General features: G+C 43.0%; 1 protein-coding gene across 1 annotated transcript in view; it reads right to left on the reverse strand.

Annotated features, from left to right (window-relative positions):
* The window catches only part of LOC140936373 (intermembrane lipid transfer protein VPS13B-like), a 39,744-nt gene that overhangs the window by 7,532 nt on the left and 10,213 nt on the right, over positions 1-21,999 (reverse strand). The window contains exons 7-32 of the mRNA XM_073385839.1: positions 21,335-21,519; positions 19,862-19,996; positions 19,551-19,742; positions 18,871-19,095; positions 18,197-18,372; positions 17,531-18,061; positions 17,169-17,402; positions 15,833-16,041; positions 14,529-15,392; positions 13,433-13,628; positions 12,052-12,583; positions 10,873-11,013; positions 10,096-10,386; positions 9,445-9,601; positions 8,689-8,936; positions 8,034-8,218; positions 7,119-7,318; positions 6,320-6,510; positions 5,823-6,070; positions 5,380-5,607; positions 4,578-4,820; positions 3,962-4,075; positions 3,227-3,397; positions 2,651-2,728; positions 1,479-1,807; positions 294-415 (exon numbers count right to left, since the gene is read on the reverse strand). Coding sequence (XP_073241940.1) covers positions 294-415; positions 1,479-1,807; positions 2,651-2,728; positions 3,227-3,397; positions 3,962-4,075; positions 4,578-4,820; positions 5,380-5,607; positions 5,823-6,070; positions 6,320-6,510; positions 7,119-7,318; positions 8,034-8,218; positions 8,689-8,936; positions 9,445-9,601; positions 10,096-10,386; positions 10,873-11,013; positions 12,052-12,583; positions 13,433-13,628; positions 14,529-15,392; positions 15,833-16,041; positions 17,169-17,402; positions 17,531-18,061; positions 18,197-18,372; positions 18,871-19,095; positions 19,551-19,742; positions 19,862-19,996; positions 21,335-21,519 — 6,425 coding nt within the window. The remainder of the gene's footprint in view (positions 1-293; positions 416-1,478; positions 1,808-2,650; positions 2,729-3,226; positions 3,398-3,961; positions 4,076-4,577; positions 4,821-5,379; positions 5,608-5,822; positions 6,071-6,319; positions 6,511-7,118; positions 7,319-8,033; positions 8,219-8,688; positions 8,937-9,444; positions 9,602-10,095; positions 10,387-10,872; positions 11,014-12,051; positions 12,584-13,432; positions 13,629-14,528; positions 15,393-15,832; positions 16,042-17,168; positions 17,403-17,530; positions 18,062-18,196; positions 18,373-18,870; positions 19,096-19,550; positions 19,743-19,861; positions 19,997-21,334; positions 21,520-21,999) is intronic.

Consider the following 21,999-nt stretch of genomic DNA (forward strand, 5'->3'; position numbering starts at 1 on the left):
GACGTTTACCAAAGGTTTTTGTCCTTATTCGAGATAATAAATAGCCCAACCATTTGCAGATGTGGGAGCAAAGTCAGCAAATTCTCCTCACTTATTTCAAAACCTTCAGTATGTGTCCGGCCGGGAAGCGAACTCAACCCTACCACATTGAGATCTGATACCAAGCTAAACAGTACAATATCTGCCTTCATCATGTAATGATGCTGTCTCATGGAGACATCAAGAAGAAGACGACTTCTTTTCCCAATGTTTTCCTATTAACCTGTTAAATATACGGTACGTGTCAACCTGACCTTTAGGTAGCGTAACCTCTTCTGTTCCCGGTTGCTGCTCGTTCTTGGACACCTGACCAGCAATGGAGACGTTCTTTACTAAAGAGGACTCCGATTTTTCCTCCAAAACGACGTCTGTGCGCCTTTAGGGAAAAAAAACACAAACAAATGAAATTTTCCTAATGAAAACCTTTATAAGAAAGAAACCTCTCTACTGTATCACGGACAGTTCATTACGTCCAAAAGATACCAAACCAAAGAATGGAAAAATACGAAAGACAATCTATCCAAAATCAAATAGACATCTATTTACAAAGCATTTCTTAAGCCTTTCAGTATTAACACGTGGGAACTGGTAACCATGCGACCAAACCCGTAGTGCCCTGCTCTTGTGAAGGGGGAGAAGATCCTGCAGGGGATGCGCGGGAAAACTTTTAAACAAGAACGCTCTTAAAAAAGCGCTACGTCGAGCTTGTTGCTTGGGAATTAGATAATAAATTGGGAGGAGATTAATTCTAGACATTCTACACGAAACAGGATTTCCTCGCTAAAAGTTTTTCACGTCCTACTTTATTGACGGTCGAGTATTCTTCAGACTATTTGCTTTTTATATAGTATTCGACTATTTGTTTCTGAATTGATTGAGTACGCGTGTATAAATACACAAAAATCAAGGGCCTCAATTCGCGAGAAATTACATCATAGCCAAAGAGCAAAAACGTGATGAACATGGCGCATCATCATCGCCGAAAAAAACAGCGTACTCATGACAAGACTCATTTGCATGCAATGAAAGTTTACAACACCCGACCATTTAGCCTCACCATCGAAGTTTCGCTAAAGTTTTGCTCATAAAGATTCTGCTTTGTTTGGACACTGAAATATTCACTTGTTCCAAAGAAATCAACGCTCTCAAGCGATAGAATTCGTGAACCCACTCGTTCCGGAATAGCTCGACATTTTTCAAATATGGTGTCACATCGCGATATTTATCCCCAATTTCAACGGTCTCCGTTAGGAATGCCCGGGACCACGATCCCCTTTTGGCGCGCACACGCGAAAAAAAAAAAGAAAAGAAACGCTCCCATTTTTGAAGTCTAGCTGTCTAAGCAGGCTCGACTTATTAGGAGAGTGAGCTAGATAAAAACACACAACGTTTCAAAGGGCGAAATTAATGATAACTCGTCATTGCATCGTTCTTCCTACCCAAACAACTGATGATTCCTGCAGTACGGCCAACTATCTGTCAGCGGTGTTTCTTCGTCTACAGTGTTATCTTTTGCCACCCTATTGGCTAGTTCAATTAGCGTGGTGTTGAGTGGGACGGTGGGACTTGACCACTTAGCTGATCCGCTAAACTGAAAGGCAAGATGATGCCAGGAGTTCGGTACCAAGTCATACAAGCGCTGCTCCTGACCGCGGCCCTGCAGCTGGTGGACTGAAGACGAGAGAGAATTGGATTGGGGCGTGAACACGTTCATTAGGACTGGTTCAGGAAGGTGACTCCTCATAACGAACAATGGAGATAGCGTCACCTATAATGCAAGATAATGTTACTGTATTTAGGTTCTTGAGTATCAATTGCGATTCAAAGAATCCTGCAGGGTCAGGTGAACGGTCCACGCACAATTATCGCATCGTGCCTTCGTACTCTAAATTTTGGAGGGAAGGACTCAGATATCAAGGACCCAATCCAGGTTGCAGCAAACCAGCAGTTCTTCTGAAAACATGGCTCACAAATTTTCAGTTTGATAGGATCATTCGCTAGTTTTAGTATCATACGGAAACTGTCATGTAAATATCCTTTGTGCTTTGGCTATTTTTTAATGTACTGGACAAAGTGTTGTCAGTGTTTACCAACTTTTGAGCGATCATAAATTGCTTTTATTGTACATTTTAAATGTTTTTTAACCGCTCTTTAGCCGCTATGTTGGTCTCCCCCTGAACAACCTCAACGCGACGTTACTACAAATTCCCGCTTCAGAAACTCGAGGGTTAATGGACACAAGATTTGGGTGCAGTGATTGCTGGGATGGTTTGGTTGGACAGGTGTTAGTTGTAATTGGATGATGGTATTCAAGGCAACCATTAGCCAATCATAAGTAACCCTTGTCCACCCAAGCGATCCCAGAAATCGTTGCGCCGAAAGCTTGCACCCATTCCCATTATAGTTTCTGGAGTGGGGAATTTACATGAATCATCTTTGAGAAACCGCAAAGAATTGAAATTTCGAGAGATTCTTTACAAATTAAACTCATCTTATTTAATTTATATTAAACTTTACTTATTGAGCAACTCAGATTTTAGTTTCCACGGTATCACAGTTAAAACCAGCATATCTCTACAAGTAGCAGTAGTTACGCACGAAGAATACAAACCTTGATTTGGTCCGGCGGTCCGGGTTTCTCCACACTATACCAGAAGTAAAACGTCTGGAAATCCTTTACGCCAAGAAGCTGTAAAAAATAATCAAACTCTTAAAAAAAACTTTAGTGCTTTCAAAAGATGTTAGGGTAGTTGCGCATTCATGTGAAGATGAAAGAAAAAGTCGCAGTGATAATAGCGTTTTTAACATAATAAGTAAGTATATTAAGCATGATCGCCCGGGTAAGCGTGGTCCTGAATAGGGCTGTTATTGATAGTGTCTACCGCACAGGTTGTCGAAATGTCAGTGAAAATCACTGTCAACAACAGTCCTATTCGGGATTACGATCATGCTCCACCTACTTATGAAATGACTCCTGGGTTCAAACCTTTCACAACAGTAAGTAAGAACACAGGCTATGCAGTCAGGGCAAAGTAAAAAGCACGAAACTCTGAAAATTATTTAATGTACGGCACGTTTTACTTTTTGTTAGTTTAGTCTACTTCCAAGAAGCAAAATATTTTTAAGGTGTATTTAGCGTCAAACGAGAAGACATTTTGCAACGCGCATATACAGTAGGTCTTGTTACCTGTACAATCAGATGATGGCCTTTATCACTTCCTTCTATATGCTCCAGGGGTAATGTATCAGACCATGTGGTATTGTTAGGAATACGAATGCGCATGCCTGCGAGTCCGCCATGTGATATGACGTAAGATGGCAGAGTTGTGTTTGCGGGAAGGGAGACATCCTCAAGGACCTAAAATTAAAAGAAACATTTTCTTATTTAGCAAGGATGCGATATTCAGTGCGTTATTTGCGGGCCACCACTGCTTTTCACGACCAAAAAAAACTGCCTGTAAATACTAAGTGTAACCAGCTCCCTGGGACTAAACTTCAGTTTGGATGATCGTTAAGTGACTTTTCTAACTCTCTCCTTCTCTAACTTTACATATGCATACTTTGGTTACGGAGTGCGGGCGAACATGATCGAAGGTCAAAAAGCTTTTTCTCCAACACTTTGGTTTTCACGTGATAGACCTCGGAAACACGCGTGATCGGATTACGAGTGATAGGAGGCCCAAACGTGATTAGATTGCATTCTGTGCATTCCATTTGTTCCAAACGACGCTGGCTACATACGTGTTGTGCATGCGTAATGGCAACCTTTCGTGGGCCGAGTAGGAAAGGATCCTGGGAACGAGGTTGGCTGGAGATTAGGATTGCAGGCTCCTCTTGTCGCCTGCAAAAAGCTTTTCCTTAATATTCTACTTTAAAACAATACACTTTTAGAATGACGTTTAGCATTTTATTTTCTGTTTACCTGATAGCGTGCCTTGGAGGCTTGACCAGAGTTCAACGAAGGATTTGTTAAAATTTGTACATCAACATCCATTGACAAACGACTCACAATTATGTGACTTCCATGAATTAAAACCTGAAAAAAAAACGCAGTACTTCTGTAGTTCGTGTATTTTGGTTCTAAGTTAAAAGTCTGTGAATGAAAGTTACTGAGCAACTGCTCTTATCTGGAACTGTAAGGCTTGCTTCAAAAAATCGACTTCGGTTTGTGAATAAATTCAAATTTGACTATTTCAATGAAAGTGAAACTTAAGAATTTCTACCCAGAATTGAAGTCAATTCACCATTTGCACATCTCCCACAATGTACCTTGTGTGACCCCCTACCCCCCCCCCCCCCGCCCGCCCCCCCAAAAAATTGGATGCGTTTAGGCCTTCTGCCCACACTTACACTTTTTAATTCTATCGTTTTTGAACGTTTTAGTGTGGGCAGTCGAAAACGCATCAGAACGGTAGTGTGGACGCGAATCGATCGATGAGTTTTTCGATGGCATACTTTTGAACATTGGTGTGGACAGGGCTTCGCCCTGAATGTTTTTCATTCTGGTAACGAGTACTATACCAAAATTGTGTACATACCTGTTTCTGCATTCCAGACAGCTGCTTTACCTCGATAAACAGAGTAGCACTGTGAAGCCGGTGATGAATGGTTCGACTGAAAACGCCGACGGTGTCAATTTCAAACGGCTCAGACCAGCGCCAGTCCCCCTCGGTCTCTATGCAGACGTGAAGCCTGGGGTTGTCTTTCACTGTATGAGGAGTTCTCCAGCTGTACGCATGCGCTTGGCGGCTTCGGAGTAACAAAGACTCGTCCGTGTCGACCTGGGGAGGAGGGCAAAGAATTAAGACTTGATAAACAGATTAAGTAAGCCCCCCCCGGGGGGGTACTTTAGTAATGTTTGGTTGGGGATGTGCCGCTAGGACTCCGGAACCCCTAGCCTATACCAGAATGTTGCTACCCTATCCCCTATCCTAGAGTCGCTTTTTGCCAGAAATTGCGGAGGTCGACGCATTGTGTGCTATTAAACTTACTCGCGGGTAGATTTTACATTTGCCTATTTTATTTTTTGGAGTGGCAATTCCCAGTTTCCCTAGTCTAGACTAAAATCTTCAACCAACTGATCAGTTTAAATGGAAAATGATACCCAACTCTACACCCACACTCGCTGAATAAACTGCTTGAAAACCATATCTTTCACAGCGGCACATACCTATACATCCAATATATGGCAGTACCCCTCTCCTCCCCCCCCCCCCCCCCCACCACCAGGCGTAGGCCATATTCATTTAAAGAGCCGGGATTTAGTGCTTGTTAAAATTCCAACAGGTTTTGTATTAATGGAAAATTCATTAAGAGTCATTACAATAACATTTCACTCACCTGACCAAGCCGCAAAGCCTCGTGTGTGTCATTACAGATGATGTAGTGATTAAAAATAACCCTTTCTGCGTCACGCTGCCCAGTTTGGCCCCAAGCAGTAGTCGATAAAGCTATTGTGTGGACTGTGCTTTGACTGACATGCATCAAAATAGATCCGGCTTCCAGACCAACATCCAGCCACCCCGGGGAACCAGTGGGGGATTGTTTGTCCTTGGTAAGCTTGGCCTGCTGAACAGAAATGTTTATTACAATTCAGATATAAAATATGAAATACTGAATTCAAAATTTATTAAGTTACGTTACTCTTCTAGGCTACTTAAACCCAGCACTGTTATCGAAATAGCTTATTAAGGAAACTTTCTATTAGTTTATTTTCTTACACGTCCACATTGATCACTTATCACAAGGATCATTCACTCAAAGTTTCGTTCCTTTTCACTTACCACTTCTCCGTGATACAGGGCCACAGTGAGTCCCACATCAAAGGGGCTCAGAAGAGGCCTATACGTAAGGTCCCCATAGTCCAGCACTTGTGCATGGCAGTTCCACTCGGTCTGTACCTGTGAAAATCCGCCCTCCCCTCCCACATCTTTTACGATGGCGCTGAGTCCCTCGATACTTAGTAGAAAAAATTCTTGGTCTGTTGGTAGGGAGGGGTCCATTGCAAATCCGTTTAGGTGTTTAGGAATAGCTGAAAAAACACAAAATAACGGAATATAACCAACTCTCTCTTAATGGCCATCCCTGTGAGAAGAACAATTCCCTTGAACGGACACCTAAGACGGTCCTTGTGGATCCTCAGTCTTCTTTGACCCTCTACAAAGCGGACACTTCTCTAAGACGTACACTCACTGGTATGTCTGTTCCAACAGCATCTGTCTTAAAGACAATTTACTGTAATATTTGTAACGTGATTATTTTTTCCAATTTTAAAGTTTACCTTGACCGATGGCATGTAGTTGGTTGCTACACTTCACTTCCAGCATGTTTATACTGACGTGAGCTGACAGCGCGGGGTTAAGAGCGGGACGCACGACGGAGTTCACCTTGACAGACGCCGCCAAAGACGTGGCGCTTAACCATGAGCGGTACGGTGACGCGTAAGATGAACTGGTATCATCACCATTAAAACTAACACCAAACAAAAATAAAGAAAGAACTAAACTCTGAAGCGGCAAAGTAAGTTAGCAGATCCAATAAACAAGACTAAAAATCAATCAGTCTGTGACATGCAAACCTACAATCCTGGACAAAAGTCTTGGAACATATTTGCATTTGTGGCGCTTGTTACAACCACACATGCCCCTCCCTACCCCTGCATGCAACGTTGAGTCCATGTATCCACATTTTTTCTTAAAGCGGGGGGGGGGGGGGTGGGTGGGAGGGGAGGGGTGAGGGAACTGCCAGTTGTTTGTAAAAAAGATAGCACTGTTTTAAATGAAGTCCATGATTGTAAAAAACGGCCTGGGAGCCTACCTCCACACACGCTCGCATCTTGACGAATATTACATCTTTCCTATTATTTAATTTATGATTTATCACTACGCGGAAGATATTCGACGCTGTTGAATTGTTGTGCACGATTTGTGTCGCATAAAAAACATTGTAACCAAAACTTGGAGTTTTTTCTTAGCATTTTCTCATTTATTCACCGAGCTTAACAGTTACTATCTTTCACAACTATCAGAAAAACTCCCTCCTTTATTTTAGTCGCGTGAAAATTGCCTACCGCCACTAACCTGCCATCATCCGGATATTCAATATCAACAGTCACATCGACAACTATTTGCCATTCTGCAGCCACGATCACTTCCGAGGGGTTAGCGGTGACAGGGTCCGGGAGTGCAATGGAGGTGGTGTTGTTTTCCGACAGTTGAAAGTCTTTGTACGAGATATAACACTTCTGAGTCGGATCCCAGTAACGAAGAACACAAGGAACCTACACACACAAAAGTATTTAAAACAGTCTTGTACACATTAGGGATTTGCTAGCGACGAACATAGAACTAAATGTTGCACTTTCGATTTAGACATAGTGAAAAATAATAGCGGTAGTATGCCAAATCAAGAGCCATGATAGCTCTTGGCCAAATCGATAGTAGTATCGAAACCTGGACATGACACTAGCAGCATTTCAATCATTTCCGTTTGAGACGGGCCTGCGACGAGGTCTGAATTTTTCTAGCCTCTTCACAGACTCTCGATTTTTCTTAAGAGATGACCTAGCGCGCGTAAGAAAATAAAAACAGCGGGGAATTTATTTACCGTAAGTGAAAGGAAGGGGATAGAAAAAGAGAAAATAAATCCTTTCTTTATTTTCTCGCGCTCCGCGCTCACTATCACGCGCACTGTAGAATTGTCGAAAAAAAAAACGTCTGTGGACTACTCTGATTTGCATTAACCTGCGATCAGGTGGTCCTTCTTCCCATTTTGTTTTGAAGGCGAGGGGAAAAGGAAGCGTTCTTTTCTTTCCCCTTTGCACCCCCCGCCTCCCCCCCCCCCTCAAAAAAAAAACGCCTGATCGCAGGTTAGCTTTGCAGCCGTTCTTTGTGTCGTCACGCAGTGCTCCTAGGAGCGTTGCATGACGACACAAAGAGCGGCTGTGGACAGGCTAGGAATTTTCTGAATAATAATACGCAGCACGATACGTGTACCTGATATTCTTCACCCATATTCAGAGTGTTGACTAAGACAGGTGTTGACAGTGGCAAGGGCACTAGATCAACCGCTGACAACGCCCGCGGTTCAGGATATCTCCAGGTCATTGTGGGAGGTCTATCACTGACGTCTGATGAGAAAACTACTTCCCAAGGTTCCGGGTGGTGCAAATCCAGATCTCCTGAGAAATGAATGAACGATCATTTGTAAGTATCGTAAAATACGGAAGAAATAAAGGAGCATGGAGCATTGAGGGGTATTATTCTAAATCAAGCACCTTTTCCGACAGGATGAAGACTCGTCACGTGCTGTTTGTCAAACAATTTAACCCCTTTGGGCAAACAAAACTCATAAACCATGCCCCTGAGCACCTTTAGTCTCGCTGGTCATCAGGTTGTGGTTCTTGAAGCTGGGCAAAAACTATGTGCCAGTCGTGATTTGTGTTATTTTCCAATAAACTGATAGATAAAACGCATGAATAGTTCGTTCAACGAAATTGGGAGGTAGAACAAAACACTTAACTGAGGAAGCCACAGGAAAACAGTAAGTTTTGTTTCTCCTCGAACCTCATTGTTTCCCTCGGCTCAGTGTTCCCTCCAGGCCAGTCACCAAGGGCATATTACCCCCTCCCCCCCACAAATGGAAATTTACCTGAAGCAGTGACATATCTAAAAGAGCCGGCTCGGATGTCATCAAAAGACTTGAACACTTCAGTGTGGCTTGCAACCTCACTGGTCTCAAAACCAGGCTCCGCTGATTGCTCATCAGCCGTTGGTGGAATGGTAGACATTTGGGCTAAATCGGTGAGGAGACTGAGGCAAGTCACGTGCTCTTGACCAACACTGATTTGAACGCAATTTGCTTCCACAAAAACGTACAACTGAGGAACACCGCAGCCACTACAAAGAAAGAAAAGACAATTAATAAAGGAAAAGTAGGTAAGCCCAGTCCACACGAGCAAATTCTAATGTGAAAATCTATTTGCTTGCGTACACGACGCGTCATTTTTTATGTTGAGAACTCTTTCCTTAGCGGGGCTCTGGGCAGTGGAAACAAACATTAGAACCAGACGAAGGGCGCTACTACGCGAGTACAAGGAGCTTAGAAACCACCGTCATCTTTGAATATGTCACAACGCTTTTGTTGTTAATCCTGCCCGTAAAACCCACTCCATATATAACAATTATTCTTTGAAACATGAAAAAAAAAAATGGCGCGCCATGTTTCCGCAAGTTAATTTTTTTGTCACAAAAATTTAGGCACCTGAAAACTATCACATACAAATCCATGCAAAATTGCTGGTATAGTACTTTTGATATCAAAGAGGCTCTAAACGAACGTAAAAAATGCTACCAAAACCTGTTCTCGAACGAAAGAATCTTTAAACAAAAAAAACATATGGCTTACCTATGAACCAGCAAGTCCCGACTGTGAGGGGCCCAGACCGCCTCCAAATCCATGGAGCAGCTAAATGGATGAATCAGTGAACGGCACCTGTCATAAATTGAAGTCGCCAATCCTACTCCATGTAATTGTAATTTTGTGTCCACTCTGTTCAGGTTGCCTAGAAACAGAGGATAAACGCGGTGAGAACACAGAAAGACGAGAGTCTGGGAACAAGCTTTCCTGGGAAGGGGGATGGTGGGGAGAAAAAGAGCTCTAGCTCTTTTCCCTTGCCCACCCCTGTCCTCTGAGAGCTTGCTCGTTGAAGTTTCTTGGAAGCTACCCCTTCCCCAAACTACCCCTGAGTCTTTAGGCAAAATGTTAGTTTAGGGGAGGGGTAGGTAAGCATTTACCCAGAATCTTATACTGATGCAACAATATCATTGACAGGTATCTATCGCCATGTTAAAGCGGTCTTTACAAATTTCAGCCATGAGCAAGTATCTTAAAAAAAACTTCATTTACTTTTCATAACCGATTACAAACTATTTTTAGTTTTATGCGACGAATCAAAAGTAATTGTTTTTCGAAGCGTGCTAATGAAACACATACAGCCACAATATTTCCTACGCAAAATTAATTCCAGTACAAAGCAAAGCAACTTTTATAACATACCCTGATGATCTGGTTTTAAAGACGCCTTCGCCTCGATTCCAACCACACTGAAAAGCAGCTTGGGTTTGCCAAGAATTTGAATAGCTTCCATCTGTATAAAGATGTCCGACGTACTCAAACCAATGGAGCTAAGAAATAGGGCCCTTCTCTTAGGCGCATTATCCACGTCCCTGAGTCCTGAATGCTCTTTGTTAGCAAGCACCAATCCGTCAAAGAATTCCGCGAGCTCCTCTATGTTTTCAGGATTTAAGCTCAAGTGAAAAGGTCGACCAATGTCTACTGACACATCAGCTGAAATGAGAACAACAATTAACTGAATTTACTAGGGCCTTGCTTGGACCGGTAAGTCCGGGTTTGAGCCCTGGCAAGGATCAGGGTCGCGATATGTATTCAATAGGGACCTTACGAAACTACGACTGCGACGGCAACGGGAACGTCAAAGCTATAGGTCTAATGAGCAAAACAACAACTCTGCACGTGCATCACGCTTTTTTGTACACTTCTTTGCCGTCCCTGCATTACTAGGACGTGAAATGACCAAATTTTAAGTCTACTTGGGAACGGCAACGGCAAGGCGATAAATTCTACCATCTCTGTCACAACTTGGGCGCAGTCCTTTCTCTTCAGCTTCAACCCAAATTCCCTTCTTTTAAGTAACTGGGCTGGGCCCCTTGGAATAATCGCGAAAAAAAGTGAAAGGATGCGAAGTCCATTTTTCAGCGACGTTTCCATGGACTTCGCCGTTGTTGGATCGTAAGATCCCTAACAACAGCTTACCTGGGGCGGATAGAAAGTTTGTGACGTCTACCGTCACTAGAGATGGTAAAATCCCACTGTGAGGATCAGGGACCCCAGCTCCGCTCTTAAACCAATCAACTGTGTAATCCAGTGAATCAGGAAGAGGCTTGTAAACGGAACCTAATAATAAAAAAATCCAGCAATAGTAAAAAGAAAAATTCGGGAATGGATTTTCTCTGGGGCAAAGACATTGCCAGACAGTCCTTGGGAAACAAACCAGTCCTTCATACGGCCAACTTAGCATAACACTAAATTTTACACAGGACAGGTAACATAGAAACGAGAAGGAAACATGAGCTGAGTCAACTTTCGCAAAGACCTCTGGGACTGTTACTGAGGACAGGGGAAAAATGGCCATTAGGGAGCTCAAGCAACGACGACAGCGACGTCAACGAAAACGGCAAAAAAAAAGCAATAGGTTTAGATTAGCAAAATAACAACTGTGCACGTGCATCACGCTTTTTGTATATTTCTTTGCCATCACAGCACGACTATGACGTGAAAATGCCTAGTTTCACGTTTTGTGGGGGACGTGAACACAAGGCAATGAGTTTCTTTTTCTTTTCTTGAACTTTGATACAATCTTCTCAGCATCGACTGCACGTGCTACGCATCAGCTTCGCAATAATTGCATCCCATGCAACAACTACTGCTGACGTCGAGAGATCGACCATTTTGCTTTTGAGACGGGGAAGTGAGGAAGACGTTTTTGAGAGATTACTTCAGGTTGAGGAGCGTTGCTTAAGCATCCCAATAGGCTGATTTAGCAACAAAACGGGAACGTCAGTTGACGACGGCGAGCGCAGATCAAACAACTGGCTTGATCAATGGCAGAGCGGCAAATTGGGCACCGGAAGTCTTGTTTAGTCCTTTCTGCGCGCTTTCCCGTCGTCAACTGACGTTCCCGTCCTGTTGCTAAATCAGCCTATCTTATAAACAGATCTGGAAAGAAAAAAGTTAATAGTAAGTCTCATATTTACAGCAAAAAATTAGGAAAAAACGGCCAGACCTTAATTTCCCCCATTCGTTGAGTTCCCATTTTGTGGAAAATTAAGCAGCAAGGGTTTCATAATTCCAGAACAAAGTAGCAGAAGCTGTCTACAAGAACCCTGAATTCCGTATCTATGCCTGGACGTCTCGAAAAGACCTATTACATACCTAAGGTAGGTGATGGTCCAGCCATATTGATGTCAAAACAGGAGACCTGAATTCGCGGACCACAAGATTGCGTATTCACAACAAAGGCAGGATGAACTACTTCAGCACGCAATACTGGCTTTATCAGCGATGGTTTGCTTCTACCAGGCACACTTGGTTTAACAGTGGAAGACGATTGTTTCTCAGCGTGTTTGGTGTCTCGGTGAGTTCGACTGTAGACAGCTACGGTAAGTTTCCTCCCGGTAAGAAACACCTCCCACGGGGTGTCCGTTTCAAATACCGGTAGGCTTTCTGTATCGCCATGAATCTTTCCTTGGGAGAGATGTGCCGCGCCCCCAAGCCCTTGGCTGAATTTCGCATTGACTGCAGTGTGCTCGCTCTCAAATCCACTATCGATTTTCTCGGTGCTCTTCGGAATAGCTTCGCCTGATGCGTTAACGTCCGATTTGACGCTCTCTTTAGGAGAAGCATTCATAGAACAAGTAGCAAGGACTTTGACATTTTCAGCTAACAAAGTCTGCAGGAGTTGGATCTACCAACCGAAATACAAACATAAGTCATTAGTATTTCGCTTAGCCTTTTCAAGGCAATTTCGAGAAAACTCTGTTCTATTTATCATCCACGTTACAAGTAATAGAATACAAGCACTAGATCGGGATTAGCTTTCCAGTCTGCAAAAATATCATATAACGTCACCCTTAAAACAAATCCTCTTCAGTACTACTCTTGAAAGGTGACATTTGTTTACCAGTATCTTACAAAATCCTTCTAAATATACTTTCGTCACACGGCCAAATGCAGGCAAAAAATATCCTCGAAACCCACACTTTTTTTAATACGTCGTTCTTTAGTAGTGCCTCTACAATCGCAGCGTTTTTTGTTTTGGCATAACAGTAAAGCGTAGATAAAGATCTAATTTGTTTTCTCATCGGACTTTTTACGCCAGAAAATTCAAAAGTTGCCGCTCGAGTCACACCCACTGAGGTAGGGCTAAGCTCAAGGCAACTCCGTCCAAATCGTGAGATAATTTCAGGAAGAGAGAGTTTTTAGAAGGGCTGTCGTCAATAGTTGGGAAGTAGTGAGGTACATTCCATTAGCGAACACGAAAAGGCTAGCCTGACAAAACCACCGACAGTTCGCGACGCCACCACTGGTTTCCTCGCGAAATGAGGTCTGAGAAAAGAGCGCAGAAATTCGACACTGATGATGCGTCACTACCCAGATCTGGATAGTGTATCTGATTGGTTGATTGCGCTCTTTCCTCATACGTCACTTCGCGAGGAAACCAAAAGTGGCGTCGCGAAATGTCGGTTGCTTTCTCAAGCTACCAAAAGGCCTATCTTATTTAATAGAACAAAAGAAGCTAGGCTTGAAACATTACCTGTTTCTTGTTCAGAAAACAATCAACATCTGTGACTACATTAAATTCCAGCGACCAACCACATGTTGGGACATACTCTGTCATGGTAGAACTCTTAACGGTCACGTGCTTCTCCAATGATATCGCGGGCGCAAGAACGATCCTGAAGTCTGAGCCAGATATGATTGGAGTGACATTCACCTCTTCCACTCCACGCCTGGTTCAGATGATAGAATCAAACGAGTTTATGAGTGAAATAGAAAACCAAGCAAATATAAATGTCAAGTTTTTTTGAATGGAAAGGCATTTCGCGGCTCAAAAAGAAAAATAATCCAACTACATGAAGAACATAACGCCACTCAAATTTCTAACGTGCATCAACTAGGTCAGGTAAACCGTTCACAATTTAAATGCGTGGCTGAGGAGGTAGACTAGAGACAACAAAGAAACAAATCCAGCTGTGGGTAGGAGGAGACTTGAGTCCCGTAACTGCTTACTGCTGCAACTTGGCCTCACTTACTCACGCAAAAGGTCAGCTCTAGTAGCAATGTGCTTACCAAAAGTCAGAACAGGCCGGCCAGAACTGTCATTCAAACTGAAGGAAGCTTTTTCCGAAACTTTTTGCTTGACGTTTACCACTTCTGAGAAAGAGACTGAAAAATCTCCAGCTACACAGGCTGACTGATCTGACGGGACAGTTCTGATCAATAGTGGAATAGTTCCCTTTACGAATGGACTCGTTTGGCCCGCCAGTCCTGAATAACGGTGAATGCCCGTAAGCTGAGTTCCTACAGCCTAAGAAAACAGCCGACGTTTCGCGACGCCACCACACCAGTGGTTTTCGCCGATTCTGAGAAACCGCGACCGCAGAAATTCTAAACTGATGACGCGCTGCTATACCCAAATCTGGATAGTGCTTCTGATTGGTAGAAAAATTGCTTCATCCAAAAGAAGCACTATCCAGATCTGGGTAGTGATGTGCTATCAGTATGGAATTTCTGCGCTTGTTTCTTCAGACGTCATTTCCCAGGGAAGCATCGAAACGTCGGCTGTTTTCTCATGCTACTTTCCGATAACGTCCTTTACAACACTCGTAGTTTTAACTGAAAATTCTTACCACATCTGTGTGTTCCACTCCAGTGCAGGATTCTGGTCCACAGCAATCCCAACTTTTTCCAGTCCACTCTCGTGCTTCAGTGTCCCGCAGAGTTGTTCCCAGCTTCCACTCCACACACCAAACCCGCAAAGATCGACCTGGTACTGAACATCGTGAATATCATAACCCAGAGCTTGTCGAGTGCTGCGTCCGAACTTGCGAAATTTCTCGTAATATTCACGGTTTAAAACCGTCCTTGAGTTTGGATTATCAGGGTGAGGAGACATACTAATAGTGGACAACTGGACCACAGCCATATCTTCTTCAAAATGCGTTTTTCCTATTTCGGAAGAATCTACCCCTTTACTCGCTGACACGCTTGGGATGAACAGCCTTAAATTTCTCATGTTAACGAACAACAGAGGAAGAAGGTCAATATTCACAGTAATATTTTCAGTTCTATCTGCCTCGTTTTCCTTGGGAAGAAGTAAACTTTCTGCTTTCTCTTCGCCAGCTTCATTCTGGGACAAGAATCGAAACTTCTCAAACAAACTCAAATCAAAGGTGTTTAAGGCCGCTACGATTGGTGGACACCACAAAACAACATCGAAAGGTTGAATGTTTACACGGATCTCGTGTTGATCTTTGAAGTAGTCCTCTTCTTTGACAGGCCTCTCCATGGAACTGGACCGACGTCTCTTCAAGTGCAAAGACGAGCGTTTGTACATGACCGTGAGGAAACCGTGTGGTCCGTGGCCTGGGATTTCACGACGACCGCTGGACGAACGCCTCTTAGATGTGGTTAACAGCGACTTTGAAGAGATGACGTCATTACAGGAGAAAAGTATGCCGTTGAAGCGGCCATGTGCCCAAGACTCACCGGGGCTGTTTAAATGAGTAAAGAAATGCTTTATTATCGAGCTGCCCGTGGCACAGCCCAATAATAAAATGAGCTTTCTCCGTTGAAAAAAAATAAAAAATGACGGATGGACCACCCAAAAGAAATTGCCTGTCCCCTGCAATACGGCCGCTTATTTGGCTTTTCGCGGGGGGTGGGGGGGGGGGGGGGGGGGCGAGGGGGGATGGGTGATTTCCAGAGAGAAAAAAATACCCTAAAATATTTCGATGGGCGCCCAAGAGAATAGTGGTAGTGCTAGTGGCACTACTACTAGTAATTGTTGTTGTTGATATATTCAAAATAAACAAAAAAAGGGGAAGCAGAGAGACACATAAGGCCCATAGTTTGATAGCTTTTCTAAGTAAACGGAAAATAAACGGCTAAGAAAACAAACTAGTTTAGGTGTTATCCTCTTCACCTTACATACCTGTGAGTGAAATGTGAAACATTGAAGGCTCCGACCTTGTATTGCATTTGAAGCAAGGTATCCACGTAATCAATGGACGCTGTCAAATCCTCCAGCTCCGCCCTGACGCATACAGCAGAGTTACATACCGCTGACCGATTGTACAGATTCACTACAACACGGGGCAGGGTCCATTGCAACCACAAAGACACTTGTACAGGATTTAACGGCTACAGAAAAACGAAGTTTTGAGTTACTTTTGAAAAGTAGACCATCGTGGCGTTAGGCAAAAGTGTACTGCATCTATTACAGCAAGGAGCCCAAAAGTGTGGCCTTGTTTAATTAATTCACATTCTTTCATGCAGACATTAACCAATCAGAAGTCGACGACAGTTTCCAGCTGGCTTCTAATTGGATTAAATCTCTACGAAGGAATGTAAATAAATCAAAAGCGATCACACTTTTGGGCTCCTTGCTGTAATTATCGAAAATTTTTTAGAGTTTTCCGCTCAGAGGGAAAACAATGACGCATTCAAAAGGAAAATCAATGCAATTACGATCTAAGCTAGAAAACAATTTCAAGTATTGTATTTTTGTACCCTATGCAAACTGTAGAGACCAATAAAATAAGTTCCTTCGAAATGAATACACGTATGCGGCGGCCATCACTTTAAAGATGCTATGTCACGAGGATATTGCTGTTTTGAGTCACAACTTGGCCCAACTTTTTCCAGTTTCAATCCATGTTCATCAGCAACAGACGTCAGAAAACAGTTTCAATTCCCAGTGCCGTAGCAAGGTTAGATTTATTTGGGGGAGGGGGCAATCACGAGCGCCGAAGGCGCGAGCTGCTAGGGGGGTCCGGGGGGAACGCTACCCCGGACGATTTTGAAATATAGGGTCTCTGAAATAGCATTTTCATCCTTCCTAGAGCATTAATTTCCAGCAATTTTTATCTGAATAAAACCATTCAGTCAGCTTTAACGAACCGAAATGAACACATTGAACCGAAGAGGAGCGTGAAGAGCGTGGCCGCTGACCAAATTAAACGTGCCTGTCAAAATTATTGGGGGATCCACGCCCCCCCCCCCCCCGGGTCCTCCCCATGCTATTGCACTGATGCCGAAATAATATTTTAAATAACAAGACTAGACCATTACTGTTTGGATTTCACTTGATGCCAAGACACGTTTTAGCTCTTTAAAAAGGTAGCAAATTGCGCGACATATCCCCTTTACAGCACTCACCAGTTGTTGCCTGATTTTGTTCAAATAACTACCTATCTAAAAGGCAGACACGTAATAAGGCCGAAAGCTAGTCCTGTCCGGGTACGAAACAGTTCACTGTAATGAAGTACCTGCTGAACTTGTGATATTGTTGTTGACGACAGGCTTTCAGAACGCACACTGTCAGTTTCCAATTGGTCCATACCAGATGATGACGTCAGAGACATTGTCCTTTTGAGACCTGGGGTCGGTGTCGGTGGAACTGAGCCGGGTATGCCGGAAGTAGTGTCAGCGGAAGTAGTTGTGGTGGGGTTGAAAAAGCAAGTTAATAGGAGACTTTCTAAAAGATTGGCTACAAGTTTCATCTGTAAAAGAAACAACACATCATGGTGGGAAACAACCCTTGATCTTTGCAGCGAGAAATAAAATTACATTATGCCATCCAAACTAAGTTAAGAACATCGTAATGAGCGGAAAATGGTGAATTATTAACCTGCTTTCTTGAACAGCTGACTTCGATGGGTTGAAAATCCGTGTGAACACAAAAACCAAGAGTAGAAACTCTGCGACCTCCTACGCTATTTGACTTGAGAAATTGTGGCGGAGCTAACGAAGAACTTGGCACGGATGAGGTACGAGCCGAGGCAAGTACAGCAGTAGAAGAAACGTTTTCCAGTAAGCAATGCACAACAGGGTGAAAATCCTCTGTAGTCCAAGCTGAATTTCTTTTTACATGTACTGAGTAAACCGCCATGTTTTCTGCTTTGAGCGTCCACGGCAGAGTTTCTCGTCGCGCCATTTCTCTGTGGTGATGTCTAACTGGCAAGGATTGCCTAACCGACATGGGTTCATGGTTTGCACTTTGCAGCTGTACACTTGGAAGGCAGACGACCAAAGTGGAAGGAAAACAATTGCTGTTTGCTTTAAGAGCTTGCAAGGAGTAATTCACAGCGATGCGGCTAGATGAAAGGTCATGGATAATATGTTCAGTAGGCATGAAGACTGCCACACTCTTGAGATCCACCTAGGTAAAGAAAATACATTATTCGTCTTCTCATTGGTTAAGAGCCCACAGGTAATTTTGGAAATCAGCGCAACCTACAGATTACCTCATCCAATAATTGTTTAATATTTGCAAGTGACGCTCAGCCATACATACCTGAAGTTCCGTGGATATTATAAAGGATAATTTGTCAAACAGCCAGCTCTCAAAAGCTCTTCTCCCATCTGCCGTCTCTTGAGGGCTATCGCTTGCTGGACTCCGCTTTACTGCGCTATCAGTTTTATTGTTTGTTGTCTTTTCATCCTTTGCTGGAGAAGTTGCTGATCCATAACCTGAAGAATATAAACAGAATCTTATGTGAAGTCAGCTCAAGTAAACTAGTACCTGAGCAGAGTGTGTGCAGAGCAGGCAGTACCCGGGAGAAGTGACTGGATGGTTCTCCACGATGGGCACAAACAGATTTCTTGCTGACTATTATTAAAGGTAAAAGACCAAATATTCTAAAAAAAAGAAAACGGTGCCAAATAAAAGTATACTGTTTTTTTTTTTCTTTTTCAGACAGACTCAAAAGTTATTTCGCTTGTAAAGTTAGGCTTAAAGGATAAATAGTTAAACATTTTCTAATCAAAAGATTTATGTTATATGACTTAGTACGGTAATAAGACCAAGGCGAAATGTCAGTTGTAAACATTCAGTTAACGTTCACAACGCGTTATTTACGTAGACAAAAGCTCTCCAGCTGCCGTGAGCAGATTCTCACTTTGTTGAAACAACCTGAAGCCCAAAAATGCTCAGTAGTTATCTGGGAGATGGAGAAGATAAAAACATACCTCTTGCGAATGACTTCTTTCTGGGCGTTGTTGCTGACGGCGTCCTTGTAAGGGACTGGTGCCTATTAGACTTAGTCCTTTCTCGTCCTGCCTTGTGGCGTGGTGATGCAGCTGATGCAGGAGACTGGTGTGATATCCACTTGTAAAGCAGCGGATCAAGGCACACTGTGATGCCCTTGAGATGGAAAAGGACAAGACCACTCACGTGATCACTAATTGGAGGACCTAATGAGGGGGCAAAAGCAATGATCAGGAATAGAAGGGTGTTTACTTACTTTAACTTACCAGGACTAGCGCAGTCGGCAGAGCGCTAGTTTGCCGAACAGGATATGGCGGGCTCGATCTCCGGGTTGGACCCGGGTGAGGATTTTAAGTTTGCTTTTTCCGCGAACAAATCACGTAGTGCCTAGTAGGAGTCGAGAGCAAGTATTTGTGGATATCTCGCGCCCAACTTGATACCCTTCACTTGATTTGATTCGATTCGCTTCGATGAAAGCTTCACCTTCCAATCCTTATAGAGTAAAGAGAAACAGAATTGTTCAAGAGAAGTCAGCTCAGGTAAAATGAAATTCTGGTGCAAACGTGGAACAGGAAAAAGTGATAAGTCGATAAAGTACATTCTGGCTTTCTGGTGCAACGGAAGATTGACTCTCTCGACTGAGGACTGAGTAGTGACTTACCTGGCTGCGTCACAGGTTCACCACTCTTGAAGGCAGCCTGTGGCATCTGAACTGTAAAGCTTAAAACAGGTCCTGTAATTTCAACAATGTTTTCTCGCAGATGGGTTGACCTAAACAAATTTCCCGTGTGTATTTCTGACGTGTCTGATGGACCTTCAATTAACGGTGTTGCTTCGTCGACACCACCTTCCGCTACAAAAAAGGAACAATGGAAAGCAAGAAAAGAAAAAAAAAATACTTTACATAACGAAAAACCGACAACACAAATCCAAGGTGTACATGTACTAATCAGAACATAACACTGTACTCACATGTGGACTTTAGAGACGCTTCGACGGCTCCAATGGAACCACTAGCGCCAATCAAATTAAGAGTCTCACAAAACTGGACATCAATGTTTGACACACTAAACTGTAGCTGAGGTTGAAGGGTGACTAATTCCTGATCTGAATTTTGAGGAAAAAAAACAATTGTTCAATGATGTTAACAGCTTGTCACTTGATCAATTTGTTAGACCGTAATGTAATTAGAGCGGTTTTCATCTGAGTGTCGAAAAGTAATTGGTTTTGCACTTTCTACACGATGCGATTGGCTTAAAAGATTCGTGCCACCTTTTCATCCAATCAGAAGTAAAACCAAAGCCAATTGTGACGCGCTCGCATGCATTTCTCGCGCTTTGCGTCAGCCACATGAAATTACTTCGAGTTTTGATTGGTTCAATGTATTGTCTGTGTCCTATGTGATTGGCCAGAGTAATTACTTTGGTTTTGGTTTTACGACACTCAAACGAAAGCCACTCTAAGGGTGCTGAGCTCATCAAAAGAGAGGATGAAGCGGCCGTACCAGTGCACGTGGTGCATATTGTTCAGGCTGATCTGGCTGTATAGTCCTGGCTAAACGTGAAATTCTCTTTACAGCTGGACTGGTCTGGCCGGCCAGTTCGGACAATCAAAGGTAAACGCAAACATCCTTAGGCACAGCAACTTTCGACAATGATTGCCTGATATTTCCTCGCACCCCACCCCAATAACAACTAGGTCTTGTTACAAGACAGCTTTGGAGCGTTGCATGACTGACTGTTGCGCTTCAAAGTAAGCGAATAAAATGGGCCTATGCAATGAGATTTTTTCTGGTTTGACCATACAGCTTTCTAGTTTTGGTATGTACAGAATCCAAAGAAAATTTAGGTTTCTTTTCTCCCCGTCTTTTTCACTTCTTTTACCCATTTTTCCGCTGTAGAAAAGGTTTTCGAATAAAGACACTGAATAAAGTGGGCATTTTTTAAATAAGGTACCAGTGGGCAGTGATTCAATATTTTTTTAATGCAATCTAAAACCAGTCAATTTAAGACGCTTCTTTGCCTTTGCCTCATCTGTTTAACGACACATGAGTTGTACGCTAATGCCATCTTTGAACATGAAGTCATTGGTGCCCTCAGGTTCCAGAGGGCAGTTCAGGTGTGAATGAGCCTGCACCACAGACAAAACTATACTCTGCTTGAGTCCATCTGTGAAACAGCCCCAAAATCCTTGTTCTAGGCACGTGTGTACCAGGATTTGAGTATGCTGCATGATTGGCCTGTTAAGAAAGCCATCGTCGAGTTCCAATAAGGTTGAAAGGAAATTCGAAACACATTTCCAGTAATTCGTTGAGACCGTTGGCGGCCCAGAACAATTATTTCAGCGCTCCTTCCCAAACGTTACTAACCGGGGTTGAATCATTTCTGCGACGCAGGCTAGGTCTGAATGGTTTAAGGGTATAATATGACAATCTCTTAAAGTTACCGTTTGGACAAAAGGTACTTTCAACAAGAGCTTTTGAAACTGGTGCCACTCTTCCTTCTTTAGAAAAGCTACTGACCCACGACTCAGCAATGCAGGAAAGTAGTAGAAATTCTGGCTTTCTTAGATGCACCTGCCAGCTGGGAACTTCAAGATGACCTTCCTTCTTCAAGAGTTCAGCTCCACCCCTTTAATACAAAAAGATACAGCCAAGTGTTATCTTTTACATTATCTACCCATCCTGACCAAATAAACGTCACCAAAAAGGATATATTGTACAAGAACACGGCCCATGTATCACAGCTAAGATATTCTTATTAAATGACAGTTGTCAATTCTAGGTGAAATAACCTATGTAAGCGCAAAACTTCTTCATCTTTCCTAAATACCTCCAGCCACATCAGAATAATTTATGATTAACTGCAAAAACAATGCCTTTTTTGTTCAGTTATTCATTTTCATTTAGGGCTGCCATTAAGGATCAGAGAGCCAGATATTTTGACTGACTATAAGACGTTCTGTGCACCACAGTTCTTTGGTAAAAAACATGGCACATTCATAACAAAACAAGACTGTCAGATCTTTGGATCTCCATTTTCAGACCTACCTACAGATTCGTCTCTATTTTATGGCTGGAACATAATTTATGTACAATGAATACAAAATGC

This window comes from Porites lutea, chromosome 5, assembly GCF_958299795.1.
Source record: "Porites lutea chromosome 5, jaPorLute2.1, whole genome shotgun sequence".
NCBI classification, from domain to species: domain Eukaryota; kingdom Metazoa; phylum Cnidaria; class Anthozoa; order Scleractinia; family Poritidae; genus Porites; species Porites lutea.